Genomic DNA, 22,792 nt, shown 5'->3' with positions numbered 1-22,792 from the left:
TGTGTACATAGTATAATAATAACATTTTTATACTAGTTATACAACATTCACTCAAATCTCCGGCTTAAAACCATTTTGCTTCCTCTTTTGCTAAATACTAAATTACCATATATTTTCTTATTTTATACTTTACTCATATGATTATGTAAATTTTCATTACTAAATTGCAAGTAATAAGCACTTTAGAAAATTTTAATTGTAATATGTATAAATAGATGAATTAATATATAAATAATTTTATTAGGTTAAGCAGCGAACAATCTCTCTCTAGAATTGACGCGCCCATAGTCGATATGGCAATGGCTGCCCCACTACCGGTAGTGGGGAGAATCACGTGACCACAGCTCCATTTATACTCTGCTTTAGAGAGAACTTTCCTCTTCGTGCCCTTGAATTTGTCAGTGGTGTTGCGGTGTCAAGTTAGTCTCATTACAAGGTAAAAATTAATCAAAGTTTAAACAAATATTAATTTATGGGAGTAAGCACATACTCATTTACTGTTTAGGATAACATTTCAAATATAATATATTTTAAAATCATCTGGTTGTTTGCAACAATGGGTTATATTTCATCATACAGTTTCATTTCTTTGTAGACATATAAATGATAACGTTTCCATTTCTGTATAAATAGTGAATTAAATAATTTATTTCTAAACGAGCCAACTTTTAGTATATCTCGTACATTTTGTTTTATAGTTATACTTGAAGCATACATTCTGAGATAAGCTACCAAGATAACTTTTGATCTTGCGGGTTATATTGACGATAACACAAGACTTTGATTTGCTGTAAGTACCCTAATAGTTTCTTTGCTAAAATTTGATTATTAGTAGGGAATTACAGTCTCTAGGATGCACTAGAATGGAGACGCCAACCGGCAAGCATCAGTATCATAACCTTGATGAGAACCAAGTCTAATATGAAATCTTTGAATATTGTCTCTTATTTGACTCTAAAAGATAATTTAACTCTTTAGTTACTTTTCAATAATTTGTGAAATGTAGTGAAAAATTGTCTATTGGCCCAATAACCTAATACACAAGATTGCATTGAATTAAATCTTTGACCTTGAATGCCCTTGACAGGTGAAACTTTGTTCTAGACTTCAAATTCGTTTTAATTACATTTTATGATTCTTTCATTAATACAGTACTACATGCTTGTGTAAATAATATGTTAAATTTTCCCGTATTTACAAATCAGAAAGAATATTCTTATATTGTTTTGATAATACAAGTTGCAATATGCACTATTCACAATAAGTTTACTCTTGTTTAAGATCTTGCCAAGTTTATGGTTCGATTTATTATAGTGTGTTATAAGTGCTTTAGGTTTATATGGGATTTTATTGCAAAATATTAACATTTATTTCTATAATCAACCATGTTCTTATAGGCCCAAATATGGTTGAACATTGTAATTAGTATTTAACCCTCTTAGTGCCACGGCATATTTTCCCAAGTCATACGCATAAATTGCCGGAGCATTTCCTTCTGTTTTGCAAGCGTGTGTGGAAAAAACTATTCAACCGATTTGAATAATTTTTTTTAGTTTGTGTGTTATAAAACAAGGTATTTTTTCCATATAATATTATAATTTTATTTTTATTTACACAAAAAGAATATAGGTTATAACAAAAAACTAAAAAATGAAAAAAAAATAAATTTCAAGTTTGAACTAAAATTTATTTATACAATATTTTTTAAAATTTTTTTAGCTATACCATATGAAAGAGCATGAAAAACTGAACAAAAATCATGCATAATATGGTGTGTTACAGTAATATTTAACCAGATACTGCAATATATACAAAATACAACAAAAAGCAATTTTTGTTCAAGTTTGTCAAAAGTTAGAAACAATATTATAACTATCCTATTTCACTCAACGAAGTAAGACGACTGTAAAATACTCATTATATAAAAATATACACAGGCCTACAATATAACTTTACTTCACCTAAAATCAATAGTTTGATTGGAACTTGCGTTTTACTTCATCACCAATCCAACAATAAAATATACGTCACTAAACACGAAAAAAGAAGTTTATAAATGCATTGTAAGTTTTACTGAACACAATTGCAGAATAGTAATAACAACAGTTTTCAGCATAAACACACGAAACTAGCCCAATGTAAACACACAACAAACGAAAACTGTGTAAATGGCAACAAGTAGCAGCTGACCAACTATTGCGTCATCTGTTTTTTTTCTGTTGGCAAATAACTACAAGGGGGGCGGTGAACAATAAAAATCAATCACAATCGATTGTTCGAAACTTGTAGATTGCCGTGAAATAAGTTATTTGTCAAAACAAAAATGAATTATATGTGATATTAATTAAATACAAATCGTCTACTGGGTAGATGCCGGCAATTTATGCACATTTAACAACATCTACTATGTAGACGCTGCGGCACTCAAAGGGTTAACCAAGGTTTTCAGTTGAATTCTTCAATTCTATTATTTGCTTGCAAACAAAGAAAAAGAATCTTTGAATCATTTTTTGAACAAGATGAAGTACTTATTTCTAGTTTCTCAGTCATCTGACCTAATGCCTCCAGCCATGAGTGTGGGCTGAGGCACCTTTGATGTTGCCCTGAAGATGCAGAGGGTAATGCTAAAGAAATTGTTATGTTTAATTTAGCCCTTGGTGCATCGATTGGCAATTTCTGAACGATCCTGTAAGTTATAAACAGCAATTGAACACTTTATGACCGATCTGTATTCACCAGTTCAAACGCATATACAATTTTTATTACCGATGACATTATTTTAATGAAATCCCGTGAGTTCTAATTTATGTTTAGTGTATTTGACTGTATTTTTTAGTTTAAATTGATTACCGGTCTTCATTGTTTTTCAGCAGTTATTTTGTCTGCATTATGTGAGCTGTCAAATCATTTTAGTTTGTAAAGAAATCAGTTAAGTTTTGTCTTAATTACTTATTGTTATTATGTATTGTTTAAGGTTTTACTGAAATAGTATTGATATATGTTCAAAGTTATGTCTTATTGATAAATGTTCAAAGTTATGTATTGATAAATGTTCAAAGTTGGATCCATGTGTTGTAAAACATACTTTTGTTTTACTGTGTTTGACAAAAATGACTTTTACCTTTTATTGTACAATGAACGCATCACGAAGAATATATTCTCATTATTATGTTTACCCAGTAATTGTATATAAATAGGTGAAAAAATGGCAATTTGAGTTTCTTCTTAAAAATGTAAAAAAACATCTTATAACACTTTATATATTTGTGTGTTTACATTGAAATTGTCTAAAATTTAGCTTTTTTATCAATTCGGTGAAGGTTACATTTCTATAACATGTTTAGATTATGTATATGTAGCAAAACTTTTACTTTTAGATACATGTTTTGAAAAAGTAGTTTTTAGAGCTTGATGTTATGTAGTTTATGAAATGTAGTTTATGTTATGTAGTTAGTCTCCAGTTCAGAGAAATATAATTTATAACACCTTTTACATACAGTATGTAAATTTTAATATTTGTTACACATTTTAGCAAGTGCTAAACATAAAAAAAGTAATTATGAACATTAGAACTTGTTTTAGACATCAAACATGGGGTAAGAGTATATTTTCTATATAAATAACTAATGTAAAAGTTTGCTGTGATTAAGTTAATATGAGTTATTGATTTCTCTATTCTTATTCAATTTTATTATATTGTCTTCTGGGACTCAATTGTTGCGAACTCAAAAACAATACATGAAATACTTTTCAACGGAGTTGGAATTTCATAGATTGTTACTTTTATATCCCTCCCAATAGACCAATTAATTTCATCTTCGATTTCAATATAGAGAAAGTCAAGGTTCCACACCAAATTTAAACCCTCAAGTTAATTAAAAAAATGTTAACATGCATATAGACTGTTGTTGCATTAACTATTGTGAGAGACTCCGCTATAGATTTAGCAATTTTAACTTAATGGATAAAAGAAATTTATTGGAACATTTTTGTGTACCTCTTATCCAAACCCAGTATTTTTAAAAAGAAGCCTAATTATAATTTATACAAGCATTTCTTCATTCAATGACTCCACAGAGTATTTAAACCTTGTAATTTGTAGAGTACATAAATTTAGCCCATTTTTTTAGAGATTCCATAACGGTTGTATTCTGTCTAGTTTTTATAAAAAATTTTGATGAACTTAATTATTTCATAAAAAGAAGCATTAGTTTTTATTGTTGTTCAAAACTGCTAATTCAAACTATTTTGTAATTATTAAATAATTTTCAGCGGTTATAAAATAATTTCATATTAATTAATTAATATGAATTATTATTAACAAAATTAATAGAGTTATATAAAATAATGATGATTAAGTTTAATAACCATAGCCTACTGTAAGTTGTTCTCAAGCGGTACTTTTTTTGTAAAAAAACATGTAGACAAAAAACTATAGATCATATCATGTAGGGTTTTTAAACACTTTTATATTACCCTTAATAACACAGAAACATTGTGGTCATTGTCAAATTGTCTTTGTTTTCACTGCAATACATATAATAAATTAATTTGATGTTATGTATTTTCGTGAACAGTTAATATACTAGCCTCTAAACGTATTAAAGTCAAAGCTATATTAAGAAGAGATAGAATGAATAACCCAATGAGGTATTTATAAACTTACACTAATTACTTAGTTTAGTTATTTTGGTAATGTGCCAGAAAGGTGTAAAGTGGTATAACCTTGAACTTGTCTTCTCACCTCTTCAGTCCTGCTTGCCAATGTTTTTCTTGTTGGTGGTAACACATTGTATGTTACTAAATTTAGCTTCCTATTTGTTATTGTGTATTTAATATAACAAATTTTATGCTTTGAAGAGATTTTGATCACTTTTTGCGCTTTGAATTGTATTTTTTACCAACTGTTAAGGTTGTCTTCTTTATAAACAAAATGAAATTTAAACTTCACTTTTCCACTATGGAATGTGAATGCACACTAAGCAATGTATAGGTTATGCATCATAATCAACTTGTCTTTAAGTTAAATGTACAACACTTTTACAAACAGTTTCAATTACTTATATTACAAGTTACAGTAAGATGCCTATTCAATTATACACAATTTTTGAAAAATGTTGTGCTAGATTTTTAATTTTTAGAAAGGTTTAGTCTTAGTAAAACTAGTTGGGCTTATCTAAAAATAATTATACTAAACACGCCATTTGAGAATATCAGATATCATTTGGATGTTTTCAAATATCTGTGGGATACTCTGAGAATGCACAATAGGCCTCAATCACCAAGATAAATATATTTTTGTTCTGACGTTTGTCAAATTAATTAAAGTTCCAATGTTAATGTGAGTATGTGTGTTTAGTTTAAAACAGCTGATTACTAAAACACATGTATTGATCAGGCAGTTTATTCTTAGTTCACTAACTAACTTAATATCAGCTGATTGGTTTTAACAGGCACTAACTGACAATATCTGATCGGTTATTATGATGCAGTCGTACTGACTTCTCTTGTGTAAAAATATGTTAACAATTGTCACTTTTTAGCTCATTTCTGATGTTTAAAAATAATTCGAATATGGGGCATTGCAAACTTGTAAACCTAAAAAATTCAATTAGTAAGGATGACTTTTCATTACAATTATCAAGAGCTCTCTTGAAGAATTAAAATTTTTGTATTTAATGTTTGGCTTTATCTTGGATGATGGAGAAATAGTGCCCAATATACTAATTTTCACAATGTTTTATTTTGCATTAAGTTTATCATTGTGTTCTACCTTTACCTTGGTGTCTACCACTTGTTTTTTAAACACTTTCTGTATAGTGACAGGTACTGTGTACTACAAATGCAAATTCCTATCACATTTAAATACCAGTTATGTTTTAACCGGTTTTTAACAAATCTAAACACTAGTTTGTATGTTCAGTTACTTTTCTACCAGTATGGACAAGCTTATCTTACACAACTATTGAACTTTTTTTGTACAAATTCATGTCAGATTTTATTTCTTTTAGTTAGTCAGTTGTGCCTTGTCTGTGAAGTCATGTATTGTTCTCTGTCAAATACGCCATTCACCAATGAGGAATTACCTATTTCGTTGTTGACGGTGTAAGGTGAATGTTTACAGAACTACACAGCTGCTGCTCTGTACACTCAACGATACTCAAACCTTGAATATCATTCTCTGAATAATATAATGTCTAAATCATTATAAAAAAGTAATTTCTTAACCTATTATTTAGAAATGAGTTTCACACAGTTTTCATTATTTTCAGAACTTAACAATGTCCAAGATTGGTATCAATGGTTTTGGCCGCATCGGTCGTCTGGTGCTGAGAGCTTCCCTGGAACGGGGTGGCCAAGTGAGTTTTGTTTTTATTTACTTCATATTGTATAAAAATGATTCAGTTTCACTGTCAATAAGAACATGAACACCATTGATACAAAGAATATGTCTCATTTGTATTTTGTGAACAGGTGGTTGCTATCAATGACCCTTTCATTGGATTGGATTACATGGTGTACATGTTCAAGTATGATTCCACCCACGGTCGATTCAAGGGAGAAGTCAAGGCTGAAGGAGATCACCTTGTTGTCAATGGTAAGTGAGTGATATATTTGCCTCTGAAAAATATTCTTATTTCTCACTTAATATCAGACTTTATAAAAAGAAATCATGTGTTGAGTGTTAAATCATTTAATTTACAACACCAATAAAAAAAATAATGTTATACGTAATGCAAGTGTTATTTTTTAAAACATATTGAAAAAAGTCAATTTATAAACTATGAGCTAGTGTTTACCAAGTGTTATTTATTGAAAAATAGGTTAAAACATATTTTGTTGTGCTGTAAAATAATTTAAATTGCACTTTTTTTGTCCAATCATCATCATCATCATCGTCGTCAGACGTTTCCGTTCTCACGGGTCGTCGTACACAGCCTCCTCCACTTTAGTCTATCGTTCCAGGTCTCCTCTTCATCCACCTGTATTCTCTGTAGTCCCCTTCTCTCTATGTCTTTCCACACTTGGTCCTCCCATCTTCCTCTCGGTCTTCCTCTTGGTCTTCTTCCTCCTTCCTCCTTCTTCAGTGCTATTCTAGGCATTCTATTATCTCCCATCCTCTTCACATGCCCCATCCACTGTATTCTTCTTCCTTCCATTGTCTCTTGCAGTGAAACTACCTTCAATCTTTCTCTAGTTATTTCGTTCCTTATTCTATCTCTTCTTGTAGTCTTCTCTATCCCTCTTAAAAATCTCATTTCTGCAGCTTGCAATCTGCTTAAATCATTTTTAGTCCACGTCCACGTCTCTGCTCCATATAATAAAATTGGTTGGAAATAAGATTTATACATCAATACTTTTGATTCTTTCCCAATGTTCCAACTCCACACAATCTTCTTTACCATATTGAAAAACTTTCCACTCTTCCAATTTTGTCCAATCATTCACCTATAATAAGGATTTAACCTTGCAGGTCTAATATAATAAGCTGGTTTGATAAGAAAATCTTGTTTTTGAAGTCTTAAAAATAATATAGATAGTTCTTTTATGTGAAAGTACATCATATGTCACTTGTATATTCCCTTTCTTAATAGTTTTAAATATAGTTTTCCACATTAACCTTGGCCTCTTGTTTGGATGTTAATTTGTATACCACTCGATGAATGAGCTGTGGTTGGGTTGGGACAGCAGTGGTTGGGTTGGGACGACAGTGGTTATAATAGAAGGGCTCTGATTGACACTATTACATTGAGGTTAAGTGAGTCAATGTACCATTTGGTATCCAGTTGCAAACTCTATAGAGATGTATTTTCATTAAGTTACTTTTATGCAATCGTTTTCTCCTATATAAATTTTTCTCATATATCACGAGAGCTTTTTTAACTTCTAAGCTAATATAAAACAAAAACAATATCAATTTCTTTGTATTTAATTTTGGTATATTATAGATTTTCTTACAGTAAGCAAGTAATTAAATACTCCGTTAATTTGTAGGAAACAAAATTGCTGTCTTCTCCGAGAGGGACCCCAAAGCCATTCCTTGGGGAAAGGCTGGAGCTGAGTATGTCGTAGAGTCCACTGGTGTTTTCACAACCATTGACAAGGCTTCGGTATGTTTAAAAGAAATATTTAAAAATAAACCATTTGTATGAAATCAAGAACTAAAATTTTGTTAAAAAATATAACTTAAATTCAAAGTTTAAATTAATAAAAGAATTAAATTAAGCTAATAAACCTATTAGTAATCCCAGTTCATATTCAACAGGAAGGATATTATTTATTTGCTGTTGTATAAAATGTAAAGAAGTTTGATCATTCAACAAATTTTAATCAAACAATTATGCTTATTTTTTAATTTGCTGAAAAATGTGTAATTGTTACTCAGGCTCATTTGGATGGAGGTGCGAAGAAGGTGATTATCTCTGCCCCCAGTGCCGATGCCCCAATGTTTGTAGTTGGTGTAAATTTGGACGCGTATGACCCATCTTACAAGGTTGTCTCCAACGCATCCTGTACCACCAATTGCCTGGCTCCACTCGCCAAGGTCATTCATGACAATTTTGAGATCGTTGAGGGTCTGATGACCACTGTCCACGCCACCACTGCCACCCAGAAGACTGTTGACGGTCCATCTGGCAAGCTGTGGCGTGACGGTCGTGGTGCCCAGCAGAACATCATCCCCGCTGCCACAGGAGCCGCCAAGGCCGTAGGCAAGGTCATCCCAGCTCTGAACGGCAAGCTTACAGGAATGGCTTTCCGAGTCCCAGTCCCCAATGTCTCAGTTGTTGATCTGACTGTCAGGTATGTTGTAATTTTGACTTGGATTGAATGTAATTATGTTTATGACTTTCATAAAAACCTACAACCATTTTATAGTGCAATACACACGTGATGGTGTCATAACAGATATTTTGTATGCAACTAACTAACTCTTGAGTTAAAGGTGACAGATTATTAGTGATTAAAGTTTGCTGTTTATACATCTTAACGTTAAAACATACGTTATCAAAGTCATTTGAACAAAAAATTTAAAGAAATTGATAAATAAATATTTACTATTACATAGTACAAATTTTTTAACCCATCGGTATAGTAGGCTTTGTCTAAACCTGCAAAATAGTCTGTCACAGCGGTGGGCACTTCCTCATTCGATGAAAAAAATGTATAAATATAAATAAATGTTTGTATGTACTTTATAGAATCGTAAACTATTTGACCGATAAGTATGAAAATTTGTATGTTTATGTATTTTTCCTCAGAGAAGGTTTATATCCTATGTCCATTATTGTAACTTGCCATCAGGCAAAAGATAAATGTTTTCAAAGCCCCTGCACACTATAAACTGCAATTACGAGACAGTTACTTATATTAAGTAGTTAAACACTTTTTGAAGGTGCTAAGTTATGATGTATATTTATTTATCTTTATGATAAATTTCTGGTTGTACTTAAATCTTGAGTGACTTTTTTAATAAAGTACGTGTATGGCTTGTGTGTCTGTGTACACACAGATTATCTTGATCGTGGCAACAAGGCAAACTCTACATCGGCGTTGGAAATATAATTCACTTCAATCAGAAGTGCACATACACGGGCAAAGCTTACGAAAAGCATGCGAAGCCGCGGGAAACGTCTAGCATGAAATAAAAATGGCTTAAAATATAATTTTTAATAAACGTTTATTTAAATTGTTAATTGGTAAATATCAGTAACCTCTAATTTTATAAAATAGGCAGATGTTATTTATTTATTTCATCCATGTATGTATATTAAACTTGCCATATCTTATATAATGTGTGAGTGGGATTTTCAGATATTGTTGTAGTCGCCAGATATGGAATTGTGATATGAAGGATGTTAAGTTATTTATAGCAAATACAATACTGATGTCACAGTTTGGTATTTGAAAGCACTATGTAATTATGAAAACTTTTAATACTGTGATGGAACTTGACTGTGAAAATTTGTAAATTTATGATACAAAAAGTTTCTGTTTGAAACTGTAAAACTAAACACTGGATATTTTAATTTTTCTAGTTTCATATGTACATACAGTAAATTAAAATTTGTTTAGGTGAAAATTAAACTTTCTGTGATGTACAATATTTCAAATTCAAGTCTTAACTAGTGAAAAAGTAAAAAATAATTATTCCAATGAAAAAGTAAAAAAAATAACTATCCTATCACTACAACACGTCCAAATGCACGTTGGAAAGCTGAAATGCAGCACTAGTATCACAGTTTCGATAACGCCATTGTTTTTAAAATTAGTGCGGTCGGGTCGGTCGGGTCTGTCGTAAGGAAAACAAAACCTCCATCTGAGTGCCAAGGGCCGATTTAATCGGCCTAGCAACGTTTCCGCATAGTGCCAAGGGCTGATTCCAATGGTATTGACGAAAATTGCCAAGGGCTGACTAGATCGGCCTTTCCAATATTGGTCATCCTGTTGCTAAATATTGACGTATCAAATTAAAGCCCAAGAAATGTACGACATAATTCACGTAGTGATAATTTGTATATATAGTATACAATATTTTTATGTAGCTGATATCTAGAAGCCTGTGGCGCGAACCGCCTGTTGTCACGCTGCTGTCGTTTTGTTTACGTTCAGTTGTTTTTGCTAGATGTCTAGTGTGGCTGTGTTAACATTTTGGTTAATGTTTTAAAAGTTTCCTACTTTTATTACTTCAGTTCAATTTCATTATTGAATAAGGTATAGTTTGCCGAAATGAGTAAAAGGAACAGATCGCCCTTAAGCGAAAATAGGTCAGATTCCGTTATATGACCCCAACGCTTAAACTTTTTTCAATGATCTTAGAACGTTATAACACGATGTAGTTGAGTAATAGAACTAACATTATGTCCCCAACGCTAATTTAACTAAATTAACCTAAACTTAAATAATCATGACATGTGATGCCGCGCGGCCTGCCGTAATCGGGATTCTCGAGAAAGATAAGATAACAGCGACTAAAATACCGATTGCAATACCTGGAAATGCTTGTTGATTGATGGAATGTTAGTTCTGTAACTCATCTACATCGTTTTAGAACGTTCTAAGTTCGTTGAAAAAAAGTTTAAGCGTTGGGGGCATATAACGGAACCTGACCGCGAAAATACATTAATTCATTCTTATGATAAAAACACTCATTCAGTTATTTCATCTGAAGGATTTAGTATAATAGGCCTAAGGAAATAAGCCCAAAGTAATTAATTTAAGTCTGTTCATAATAAATAAATAACAGTTGTATAATCTACTTTGATTTAATTTCTTAAAACTAGTAAAATATATTTTACATGAACAAGAGTAAGCGTGCATGTTGGGTCAGTTTTCAGCATTTTGCAGCAATACATAAAAAAAATTCAAAACTCAGTTATATATAAATGTATTTTTTATGAAACTTGGTACATGTATTCCAACTAACATGGGGAACATAAAATTGGCACATAAAACTCATAAAACAAAAATAAATAAATACTTTTTGTATCTTAAACAAAAAAATGTGTTTTTTTTGTTTTTGTATTTTTGTTTACACATATATAAATAATATTTAATTTATGATCAAAATATATATATATACCAATTTATAGCCTGTATCTTGCCCTAAATAATAAAGTAAAAAGTGTCCCATTATGTTAATCTTTTGAGGAAGGTGTTAATTTTTTAGTAAAATACTGCAGTAACATAAAAATAGTGCTTGGCACTGAGGGGAATGGCCTGTCACAAATGATTGGCTCTGGCTGCATGACCTCCACCACTTCGCGTGGCACTCAAAGGGTTAACTACAATTCATTTTAAAAATTGACCATATAAATTCATTTTGGATGTAGGGAGTTGGCAAAACATTGTTAGTAAAAAGGTTAAGATCCATTTTACTATTTACATTAACTGGAAATTTTGTACATTAACAACAATTTGATGATGTATAAATGGTTAAATAACGAAAATCATAGTGCAGGTATATTAAACAATTTTTATAGTTAACGAGGCTTAGACTTTAAATTTCTAGCTTCGGCTCAAACAAGAGTGTTTTGTTGGTGCTTATGAAAAATATGTAAATTTGAGTTAGAATTTATTTAAAAATTCAATTTTTAAGCTTTGATATGTAAACATTTTATAAATCTCGGAGAAGCAAAGGTTATGTAGTAGGTTACAGTATATTCCTTGAACCTTTGAAGGTCAGATTAACTTGATAGTGAGTGGTGTTATTGGAAACTATAATCGTCTCATGATAGCCTCTTACCTAATCAGTGATAGAGGTTTGAGTGCAGCACTTTAAACTGTCATAATCTCACCACTTTTTCATTAATTAATAATGTGTGATGTAATGTTGTGTGTACGTAATATTTGTTAAAGAACTCAAGGACCCACTGGTGTTTTGACTGATTGCAATTACCCTTACATCATATTTTGTCTTAACTGTATTTATAGATAACTTGAATGGTAACCTTTGACAACACAACCTGTGCTATTTATGGGTGTCTCGTTATTGAACTTATGGATGATATCGTTTTTACTACTATTTAATACTTGTCTGCCGTCTCTGAACTAGTATAAATGTTACTGTAGTCATCTCAATTTGTGCTGTAATTTAGATGTGTAGGTAAAAACAATCAAATTATAAAACAAAACCATTCTACATAAAGAATCAAATTTTCATTCCAAACAACCAAATATGTATTGATTTAACCAGATTTTTGAATGAAATATGTTCATTGTGCAACTTAAGAGGGCACACTAGTTAGCTGTTAGCTACGCATCTGAGCCTCCGCTTTTTAACACGAGACTAAATTTTAAAACTGTTTTGTGAATAAGAATTCGTCTCAAATCCATACATGTTTCACTATAGAAACTTAGATTTTGTGTCTCTGTGTTAATGAGTTAAAAAAAAATTAATCGTTCAAAATCTGATAATACGATCGCTTTATAATTAACTAAATAAATAACTTGTACTAATGGTTTATAATTATTTGTATTCAATTTCTTATGAGAAAATGTTTACAAAAATCTAAGATTGTATACTGAAACATGTATAGATTTGAGAAGAATCCTATTTATAATGCAAATAGAAACTTCAACCTCATGTTAAAAATGGAGCCTCAGATATCTGGCCATCAGCATTTCCTCAAGTTAGTTATTCAAGTTTCATTTCCTCACTTTCACTCATTTTCACTCTAAAGAGAAATGAAAAATTAAGGTTCTATTGAATTCTGTAAAAAAATTAACCGAAATATACTTGTTGTTGCATTTTTTCATAAAACTAAAGTTATAGTGCCACAATCAAATACACACTTGGAGAAAATGCTTAAATCCAGAACAACAAAACTGCTTGCTACACATCCCTACCCGTAACTATTATTTTGTACTACCCATAAAAATATGTGATTTAAAATTCTATTTGGTTTCGGTTTTGTGAATCAAGACTCTTTGCGTGTGAAGTGAATTCTGTGATCTGAAAAATAGATTGGACAAAAATAGAGTATATTTACAATGAGTTCACCATAACAATGCTCTTTTTTCTCTTACAGATTGGGCAAAGATGCCACCTATGATGACATCAAGGCCAAGGTAAAGGCAGCATCTGAAGGTCCTCTTAAGGGTATTCTGGGATACACTGAAGATGATGTTGTGTCTTCTGACTTCATCGGTGACAACCATTCCTCCATTTTTGACGCAAAGGCGGGCATTCCTTTGAACGGCAAATTTGTCAAACTCATCTCCTGGTACGACAACGAGTTTGGGTATTCCAGCAGAGTCATTGACCTCATCAAATACATGCAGACCAAGGACTAAATAAAGACAATAACATGCTCGATGTTCCAATGCCACACAGAATCTAGGTCAACCTAATTATCATTTTTGTATTAGACCTAGGAGAATGCCCCTATTAAGCTCTCATTGTATGTCTTTTTTTATTTCAGTGTTCATCACTCTAAAAAACGTATGTTAATATTTTTGTTGATATATAATTTGTGTTAATTTTCTAGAATGAGTAATAAAAGTGAGTTGTTGTGAAGTATTTTTTTATTCCTTGGTGTTTATTCCCAATGGAAAAATAATCTACAAAATATTAGAATAAAGAAAAATTGTTCTATGACAATGGGTGAAATGTCAGGCTTGGAAGTAATGGAGGACACTATAGGTCAACCGCTATTAAAGGAAACCTGCGCAGAAGCAAATTTCTGAGGAGTACCGCACAGGAGGGGCCCCCTCCGGTGGGGAGTTGGGGTGGGGAGTGGGACCAGCACCTTCTTGTATCTGTTTGTCAGCTGTGTGAATCTATCTCGCTCTAACAGTTTTATATAAACTGCAGCTACTTTACCTGTTCTATAACTATATTTTTTTTTGTGTAGGCATATAACAAGTGTCGAAGTCTAAGCGTAAAATATTAATTGAACAGATTAATGTAGTCATAGATGTATGCAGGAAGCTTGCATTTTGTTTAGAGGTTAGCTGTGCAGTGGCAGTGGCCATTAGAAATGTGTCATTCAATTCGAACGGGTCAGTTAAGTGAACAACTGATCCGGATCAGAGTGTTTCAAAAGACCCGTTTCACTTTGAAAGTGTTGTTCAATTTTGTCTGGCAACTGAATAAATTTGATACTTTTTTCAAATCAGGTATATGAAAATGAAATGAAAATAGTTTATTTTCACAAAATACTACAATAAAACACATATACATATACACGTATTGCAACAAACGTATGCACATACATACAATGTCTGAAACCTTGTGTCAGAGTGTAACAATACGGTACTTATACGTATTTAATTATTTCTTATTATATAAATCTTGTAGTAATTCTATTTAATTCAATTAAAATTTGAAAAAAAGAAGGTTTAACTAATAATGGGACAAATTATAATGGGATATAAGTAAAAAAAATAGTAGTTTTGTAATTTTTGAGATTATTAAATGGTTATAGCATTTATTTTCAATCCGGCTGGGTGGCAATGACAACAGTGACCACGCAGGCAATTGATGAGTCACATTGATAATGATACGTAACCGAGTATAAATCTAGTTTGCTGCACTGTCGTATGAAGTATTAGTTATGGTAATTATAGTGAAAGGAACCAACCGAATAACAATAAATAGTGAGGAAGGGTTAGAAGTTCAGCGATAACAAGGGACAACAAGTCTATATACTTCTTCGCCATCTAACGATAGTAACCAATCCTTCATGCGTTTTAAACCAGTAAAGATTAGGCAATTGAAACAAATAAGCGAAGTTGTAACCCAAACACACGTTACGGTAAAAAACATGAGAAATATAATACAAATTTGTTACGTTTGGATGTTTTTTTTTTAAATATAGAAACTGTAATAGTAATGCTGACTTGTTGCGAGTATCGTGTGTTATGAGTATAAGTGTCAACGCTAAAAGAGTATGAAAATTAATGTATTAGTAAATTAGAATTGTGTTGATAAACAAATGTCTTATAGTCATTAGTTTTGCCTCGAAGAAAATTAATTCTGAAGAATATGTTGTACTCTTAAAGAACATTATTTTTAGTATTGTTTTCTGTTTCAATAATTAATGGCGCAAGAGTAGTTTTTGAAAGCAGCACGATAGGCTATAATACTAAATCAAAGTTGGGATTGAACGAAATGCAAAATAGGTCACTTTAATTTCCTTATCTGTGAGTACTTCTCGTAATTGTAATGAAGACAAAAATGTACTTGGGATTTTATTTTTCAAAAAATGAACGTGTTTTGACACATTTACATTATCATGTGAATTTTGTAAAATATACTTGCAGGTATTGAATCGTGTCCAGGAGCGGAATTTTCCTCTCTCAAACTGATTACGTAACGTATAATCTTTTGTAACAGTGCGTGAGTTTGAAGGTCGAATTAAGCCTATAAGATTGGTCTTCAAAAAACATTGTTATATTTTGAGCCATTAAAAGTTTGCCAAGTTTCTGACCCACATTAGTAAAGAATTTCATTGAATTTGTCGGCTACTTCAAGCTTAATTTTGTCATTGAATAATTTCGTATTTGGCAAATATGTATTTAGCTGGAAAGAAACTTGTTAACCTCACTAAATCTCAATTTATTTACAACCCCCCTAAAACATTTTAAAATCCCCATTAGTTCGTTCGAATTTATAAAAAAAATAATATTTTTTTTAGTTGCTTTAAATTTCCGCTTAAAATGTTCCTGTAATTTACATAGCGGTGTTTTAAGCTCCACATTAAATGGTTGCTTTTTCACCAATTTACTTAATTTATCTCTTTTTCTTATAGCTTCTTGGGAGTGCCGATAGCCGAGCGGTCTAAGACGTTGGACATTGAGTCTGAGTAAGAGATAGCGCGGGTTCGAATCCTGTCTGTGACCGTTGCACTTTTTATCAGTACCAACAACCTTGATAAGATCCTAGCACAGGCCAGTGGCCCATGAGGACGGGCAGAGTAAGGCTTAAAAGGGGATCGGCTTCTCCTTTAAAAAAAAAAGCTTGGACTAAATCTGAAGTAATCCATTAATATGGTTTTAGCTTTTTTGACCTAGCAATTTATTCGACTGGCTATTGAAATTTTTATAATGTTCTGAAGTTGTAGTGCAAAAAACATTAGTGCTGTTTAAAAATTGATTGCCAATTAGCATTTAAAAGGTTATCATGTGGTAACACATGGTCGATATAGGTGCGATGTGCAGGGTCGATCTGAGAGGAGGCTTTCCTGTGTAGTAGTGTGCGTAATATTATTTTAATGAATCGTTAAAACTTATAGTCAGCCTGGGTATTATGAAAAGTGGTGGGAACTTAATCGGTTAAGTGTATAAAATGTGTTGTTATTTATAAAAAATAAATTATTTTCAAACGAGCAATGTGTCTGTTTGATGTTTAGTAATTTACTAAAACATTTGTAGTGAAATAACCTTATGATAAATCAAAGGTATATGAATCAACAAGTCCATTGTTCATAAGTATTAACCCGGGAGTACTTGCGCTATTAGATTGAATCTTAACATATTTTTTGTGTTATATAACATTTGTTTTATTTGTTATCTTACAACACTGAACCCTTAATTTATGCTTCTATAGGGTATGTATGCTGCGTATTGCATCATGTTTAGACAGTAGAAGTCGCTGGGGTGGGGTGTCATGCTGGGGGGGCGGACGCTCCTCGTGGGTTATTAGTTTCAACCTAACAGCGCGAGTGATCACCGTCAGCCCAGTGTTAGGAGTGATCTATCGGCGCAAGCGATCGTGTAACTGCCAGTTTAAAGATTTTTCTTGTTTTTCAGTTTGCTTTTGAGTTATATATTTGTAGATTGCTCTTTTACAAATTATTGCAATGAATGAAGACCATGAAAAAAAAGCCGTTCTTAGTTGGTTGGAGGATGTTAGATTCGATCTAACAATGCGAGTTCTTGCGTAACTTCATGTAGCGCGAGTTTCTCGCGGATTAACATTTAAAATATGTAGTAATGTATATAGTAACATACAATTAATTATTTTTTAATCAGTTTGTATATAATATAATTTACATTTTCTAGATTCCTGAATACGTACTGTTTGTGAATACAATACATTTACTGTTATATATCTATCCATTCACTGTAAGATATGTTGTTTCTTCCTCTATTCGAACACTTTTTTGCAAGCGGATCTTTCATTCACTTGGTCATTCCCGTTTTTGTTGTTTATTTTGTTGAACACGATGACCGGTAAAACACGCTCTAGCGGGAAGGTTTAGTAACTCTGTACTGACCGGTTCAACTGAACGGGTCGCAGCAGTGAATGATACCGACTGTGCTGGATTAGTCAGCTGATCAAATAGAGTGAGCGCCGAGCAGTGGTGGGGATACTAGGAGGGGTATTTACCCCACCCTGCGTGAACTCAAATCAACCAAGGTTTTTTTGGAAGCGGTTTACCTATAGTACTACGGTTTACCTCTTACTACATTTGTATCATATTAACCCTTTTAGTATAAGTGGACTATCTATATGCTGTGAAGTACATTGTCCAAGATGATAATGTGGGCTATACGTAGTATGTGGTAGTCTCTCCAAACAAGACTATCAGACTCTCTGCAGCCCGCCTTTTGCTATAAAATTATGAGTCATGATACATTGTAAAATCGTAATTCTTTACTTATTATTTCATATGATCTTTCTACAAATATTTTATTCGGTTATGTAATATGTCATCTACATTTTTTTCACATTGCCTAACAGCTGTCACATCATGTCACTCCAACTGTGTTGTCAGACAGGTGATTGTGTTGTGTAATTTTGTTTTTTGTCCCTATTTTAAACCAATTAAAATCAAATTTTGTTCTCTAATTGAGAAAATAAAGCAAGAAAATAAAGTTTTGTTCCTCACAAGAAACTAACGGTAAACAAAAAACAAAGTAAAAATGTTATACTTTCTTTTATCACAGACAATTTTATTGTGAATAATAGGATAAATTCGTCAGTTCACCCTTCAGAAAAAAAACTCACTTCAAAAGTATGTTTCAGAAAAAAAAAATACAAAAACTTGAGGGTTAGTTTGCAGAATATTTAATTAGTTTATCTACTTGATTCAGTATTGTAGTTTATTAAATGATATTGCCATCTGTATTATAATTATTTAACTAACTTAAACGTAATCATGGCCATCAACATTAACGTTCCAGTCTCCTTAAACCACTGATGAATAATCAAATCAGCATTTTTAGACAAAATCCGTTAACCAAATCATACTTCTGCTGGAGCTGTATAGTACTTCTAAGAATTTCTGTAGTTAATTATTGTCACTGACATTGGAAATGCTTGCCTGTTATATATTATGAGATATCATTAAACTCCTGGAATTTTGTTCCTGACATTAAAATCTCTGTTGGAGCAATTGTATTTTGGTCCCAATGTAATAGAAACAATGTTTGCGATGGTGAGGACTTTGCATAATATCTTTTATATCAGAAATCCTTGTTGATTGTGCTATACAGATTATGACCATAGAAGGTCATTTTTCTGGTAGCTTGTAGATTTGAAGCTAAATCATAAATTACCTGGAAGGGTAAGTATTCCTTCTGGTATCTCTGCCTCCCACTGTTGTAGGTGTCGCTGCAGCCCTACCAGTCACATTTAGGGAATTTTGTTCAGTTCTTACTGTTAGCCACTCCTGAAATAAATGTTCAATCACTGATAGAATAAAGTCCATTCTTTCCATAGGCTTATCACTACGTACGTTTATTGGTGAACAATTTGAGATATAATGCAAACATTCTGGTTTGCAGAAATAACAATTAAATAAATATAATAATAAATAAATGTAATGTCTGGGTGAGTGGACGTTACATTGCGCGTCCGGATATCAGGACGTTACTATTTCTCAATGTCCGCTTAAGCGGATGTTAGTACGGAGAGGGTTAAATACACAAAGATCCCATGTCTAATTACTAAACAGAAACATGATCAACCACAGTTCATTGGACCAAAATTTATGCTCAAACTGGATTAACCATATTACAAATTAATTAAGGGCAACTGCCATGAAATAGCAGACACCCAATTATAAATAGCACCTGGTCTATGTATCATACTGGTTTGAATGATGAATTTTTCAGTTCTACCTGGAAAGCTAATTGGTGTGGAATGTCTTTGAAAATAGATGAAATTTTAACAAATGTACAATTTTTAGGGATTTGTGACCAGTTAACTTCAAAGAACATTGGAGGAGTGTGGGAGTTGTAGTTTTAAGTTGGGATAGGATGTTTAATCTATACAAATGATATGATTGGTTTATTAAAAATAGCATTTCTTTGGTACCATAAAAACAAGACCTTCAATAACAGAAGGTGTATTGTACAAACAGTGAGCAGTTCAATAACAGTTTTTATGAGATTTGGCATCATAAAATTAGTTAAATTGGTAACTACCTGTTACTAGATCCTTGGTAAGGGCTTGTGTAAGTTTTATGTACATAAAAGATACTGAGCCCACAAAATTAACTGATAAATATAAATCTTGCATAAACTTTATTGATACATAATTTTTAAATAACAATGGAACACAGATTGCATGTTAAATAAATGTCTGAAATCAACAAAAAACATTAAAATAGTATCCTAAATTCTTAAGGAGCTTGAGAAAACAAAAGTTTTGGAGACTTGAACCTATATACCTAAAACCCACTTATGTTTCTTTAAAAACTTATTTTACATGTCATATAAATAATTATGTTCTAACATTTGTGACTAAACATTGCATTACATTATAATCAGTCGAAAAAATTTACATCAATGAATAACATTTTTAAAATTAATGAGGTAAAGTAAATTTGTCATAAAAAGTTATTAAGTCAATGAAAAGCACAAAAGTTTCTCATTACAATACACCTTATGTAGGCCAACAAAGACATCAATTTTATTATTGGTTTCACAAAAGGTTTTCTCAACATAATAAAATAAATCCTCAAGAAAACCAAGTGGAACGGGTCTGAATAATTTGTTGAGATTGCGCAGGCAGCAACATTGTGTAGCCTTTCTAACAAAAGTTTTATGCTTTACAAACGATGTGAACAATGAAAATGCTTCATACTGCATTTAAATATGCTTCATTATTGTATTTGATTAGTCCATTCAATTGTTGAAATCATCACTTGTTTTAGTGGATGTAATAACTATTCTTAACTGTGATTATGCACATGTAATCAATTAACTTATTGGTATTCATAATTCATGGTAAAAGTGTATGCTATAACAGACCTATTATTTTCAAGAGATCTGTACTGTGATATAGATTCAACAAATAATATTAAATTGAATTATTGTATTTTACTTTATACATTTCAAGAGATAAATCATCCTTGCACAAGCAGGGAACAAGAAACAGCTAATGCCTCTTTAACTGTGATATGTTTGTTCCTTCCTGCTTGTGCAAGTGTACCTTTAAAGTGGTTGTACTCGCTTATACGTTGACGGATTACGTTGCGGTTGAGATTCCATTGAAACAATTATAAAAACTGCAAAATAATTATATAAAACTAATTATATAAAAAATAAAAAAATATGAAACAAGTATAATAATTGTAGGTTGTGATTCCTGACTTAGGCGTGCCACAACGCTTTGGTATGATTTGTTTATTGTAACCTAGTTTGTAATTATGTATTAGGTTAGTTATTTACCTGAAGAAGAGATCAGGTTGCAGATCTCGAAACGTAGTATTACTGATATTTTGTTTCACTGAACAATGGCAAATGTCCTGAAAAATCCTGTTTCCTTCACAATCCTTCCATCATCAAAAATAAACTTCAAACAAAGAATGCAAAATATAGTTGTTATCTTGTAATTTTTTTATAACTGATACAAAAATGCTGACGCCTTTTAACTGATCAAATGTTTGTTTCTACCGGCTCATACAAGCATACTTCTAAAGTGATTTATCTCATTTATATGTTAACGGATTTTGTTGAAAAAAAGTACTTTTGGAATTGTTATAAAAATTTCAAAATAGTTGCTATCTTGTAGATTTTTTTATAACTTTACTGGTTTTTTTATGACTTTAAAAATTTTCATTAGGTGCCCTTTTATTTATATTAAATCAAATAATAAAGTTATATTTTTTAATTTACCTCTTATGTATTCCAGCCTATGTGCCAAATTTGGCATCTGTAGCTTTAGAGATAATTGTTTATAAAAAATACAAAATAGTGGCTAGTGACTAAACAATACATTTCTCTACCTATATTTATAGGCCATGTTTGTTGGAATAATGAGTATTATCAGGTTAAGAAGTTTGTGACAGCATTTTTGGAACATACTGTAATATATACAAACAGAGTGTTCCGTAACTCTCTCTGGACAAACACATTTTACTATATGGTGTTTATTTTCCCGTCTGTCTATCTGTATGTGTTTTATACAAAATTAATACCTTAAAAACTTATAAATTAAATCCTAACAAACTTGGGTCAAATGTTTAGGGTAACAAGATCAATTACTACAAAAAATATTATATTATCTCTTTAATACCAGCATTTTTTTCTAAAGAATTACAAGAATAATATATTTAGTGTATTTTATCACAAATCTCATGATACAAAATGTATTTAAAACAAATAATAAATATCTGATCTAGAATAGTTTTATCTTGTCAAGACAAGGCCCACACGGAGGTTCTCAGTGAATAACCAACAATACAAAAATGAATAAACAGCAGGTCCTACTAAAATATGCCAATTTTTTCTTTTTATGTTTTATGAAGCAATAGAATTTAAATACATGTTTGAGGCCTACTAAGGAGAGTGTTGAGTAAAATATTAGATGTTAAATCAATTATCTTAAGATCTGTTGATTTAGGAAAATGTTGCTCTTTTTCTTTATTAAAATTAAGTCATATGATAATCAGCTGTCAATCAAATGTGAAATTGCCTTGTAACCATAAACATTTGATCCAACTTTCGAGACCCATGTTTGTAGGCTGAAATGTGTCTGTCTTGATCTGAGCAACAATGTGCAGAGAGCAATCTTATACAGAGAGTTACAGGACACCCTGTTTTATATATACAGGGTGTTTGAAAAGTATGGGTACATTAATATTGTAAAAAACCATAGGCAGATAACATCTATAAACTTTGCACAGTGTCATATGGCTAATAAACTATTTTTCCTTGCTATTACCATGACATGCCAACCATGGGGGACTTGCCCACAGAGGAAAACACGGAAATCTTAAATTGAAGCATGGGTCGAGTGATACCTCATTTGAAAGAGCTCACTTAGTAAAGTTGAATGCCGCAAACCGCATCTCAAAAGGTTTATCCAATCAGAAATGGCGGGTTGTTTTAGGTACAC

The 22,792-nt window shown here is 31.7% G+C and overlaps 1 protein-coding gene across 2 annotated transcripts; it reads left to right on the top strand.

Annotated features, from left to right (window-relative positions):
- The first annotated feature begins 277 nt into the window (after positions 1-277).
- On the top strand, positions 278-14,017 carry LOC124362544 (glyceraldehyde-3-phosphate dehydrogenase 1). 2 transcript variants are annotated; one of them, XM_046817147.1, is made up of 6 exons: positions 278-436; positions 6,273-6,359; positions 6,475-6,598; positions 7,996-8,111; positions 8,387-8,802; positions 13,530-14,017. In XM_046817147.1, exons 2-6 carry the CDS (start codon positions 6,282-6,284, stop codon positions 13,792-13,794), a joined length of 999 nt encoding a protein of 332 aa, XP_046673103.1. In that variant the 5' UTR covers positions 278-436; positions 6,273-6,281; the 3' UTR covers positions 13,795-14,017. The 2 variants fall into 2 exon arrangements, with proteins under 2 accessions (XP_046673103.1, XP_046673104.1); XM_046817148.1 differs by lacking the exon at positions 278-436 and adding an exon at positions 660-790.
- The last annotated feature ends 8,775 nt before the right edge of the window (positions 14,018-22,792 follow it).

Source organism: Homalodisca vitripennis, chromosome 5 (assembly GCF_021130785.1).
Source record: "Homalodisca vitripennis isolate AUS2020 chromosome 5, UT_GWSS_2.1, whole genome shotgun sequence".
NCBI lineage: Eukaryota > Metazoa > Arthropoda > Insecta > Hemiptera > Cicadellidae > Homalodisca > Homalodisca vitripennis.
This window is presented reverse-complemented; position numbering and strand designations above follow the sequence as displayed.

Excerpts from the sequence above, each read along its gene's own strand:
- LOC124362544 (XM_046817147.1), top strand. The coding sequence starts at position 6,282 with ATGTCCAAGATTGGTATCAATGGTTTTGGCCGCATCGGTCGTCTGGTG. Across the intron at positions 6,360-6,474 it reads CCCTGGAACGGGGTGGCCAA|GTGGTTGCTATCAATGACCC; the intron begins GTGAGTTTTGTT and ends TTTTGTGAACAG. Across the intron at positions 8,112-8,386 it reads CAACCATTGACAAGGCTTCG|GCTCATTTGGATGGAGGTGC; the intron begins GTATGTTTAAAA and ends ATTGTTACTCAG.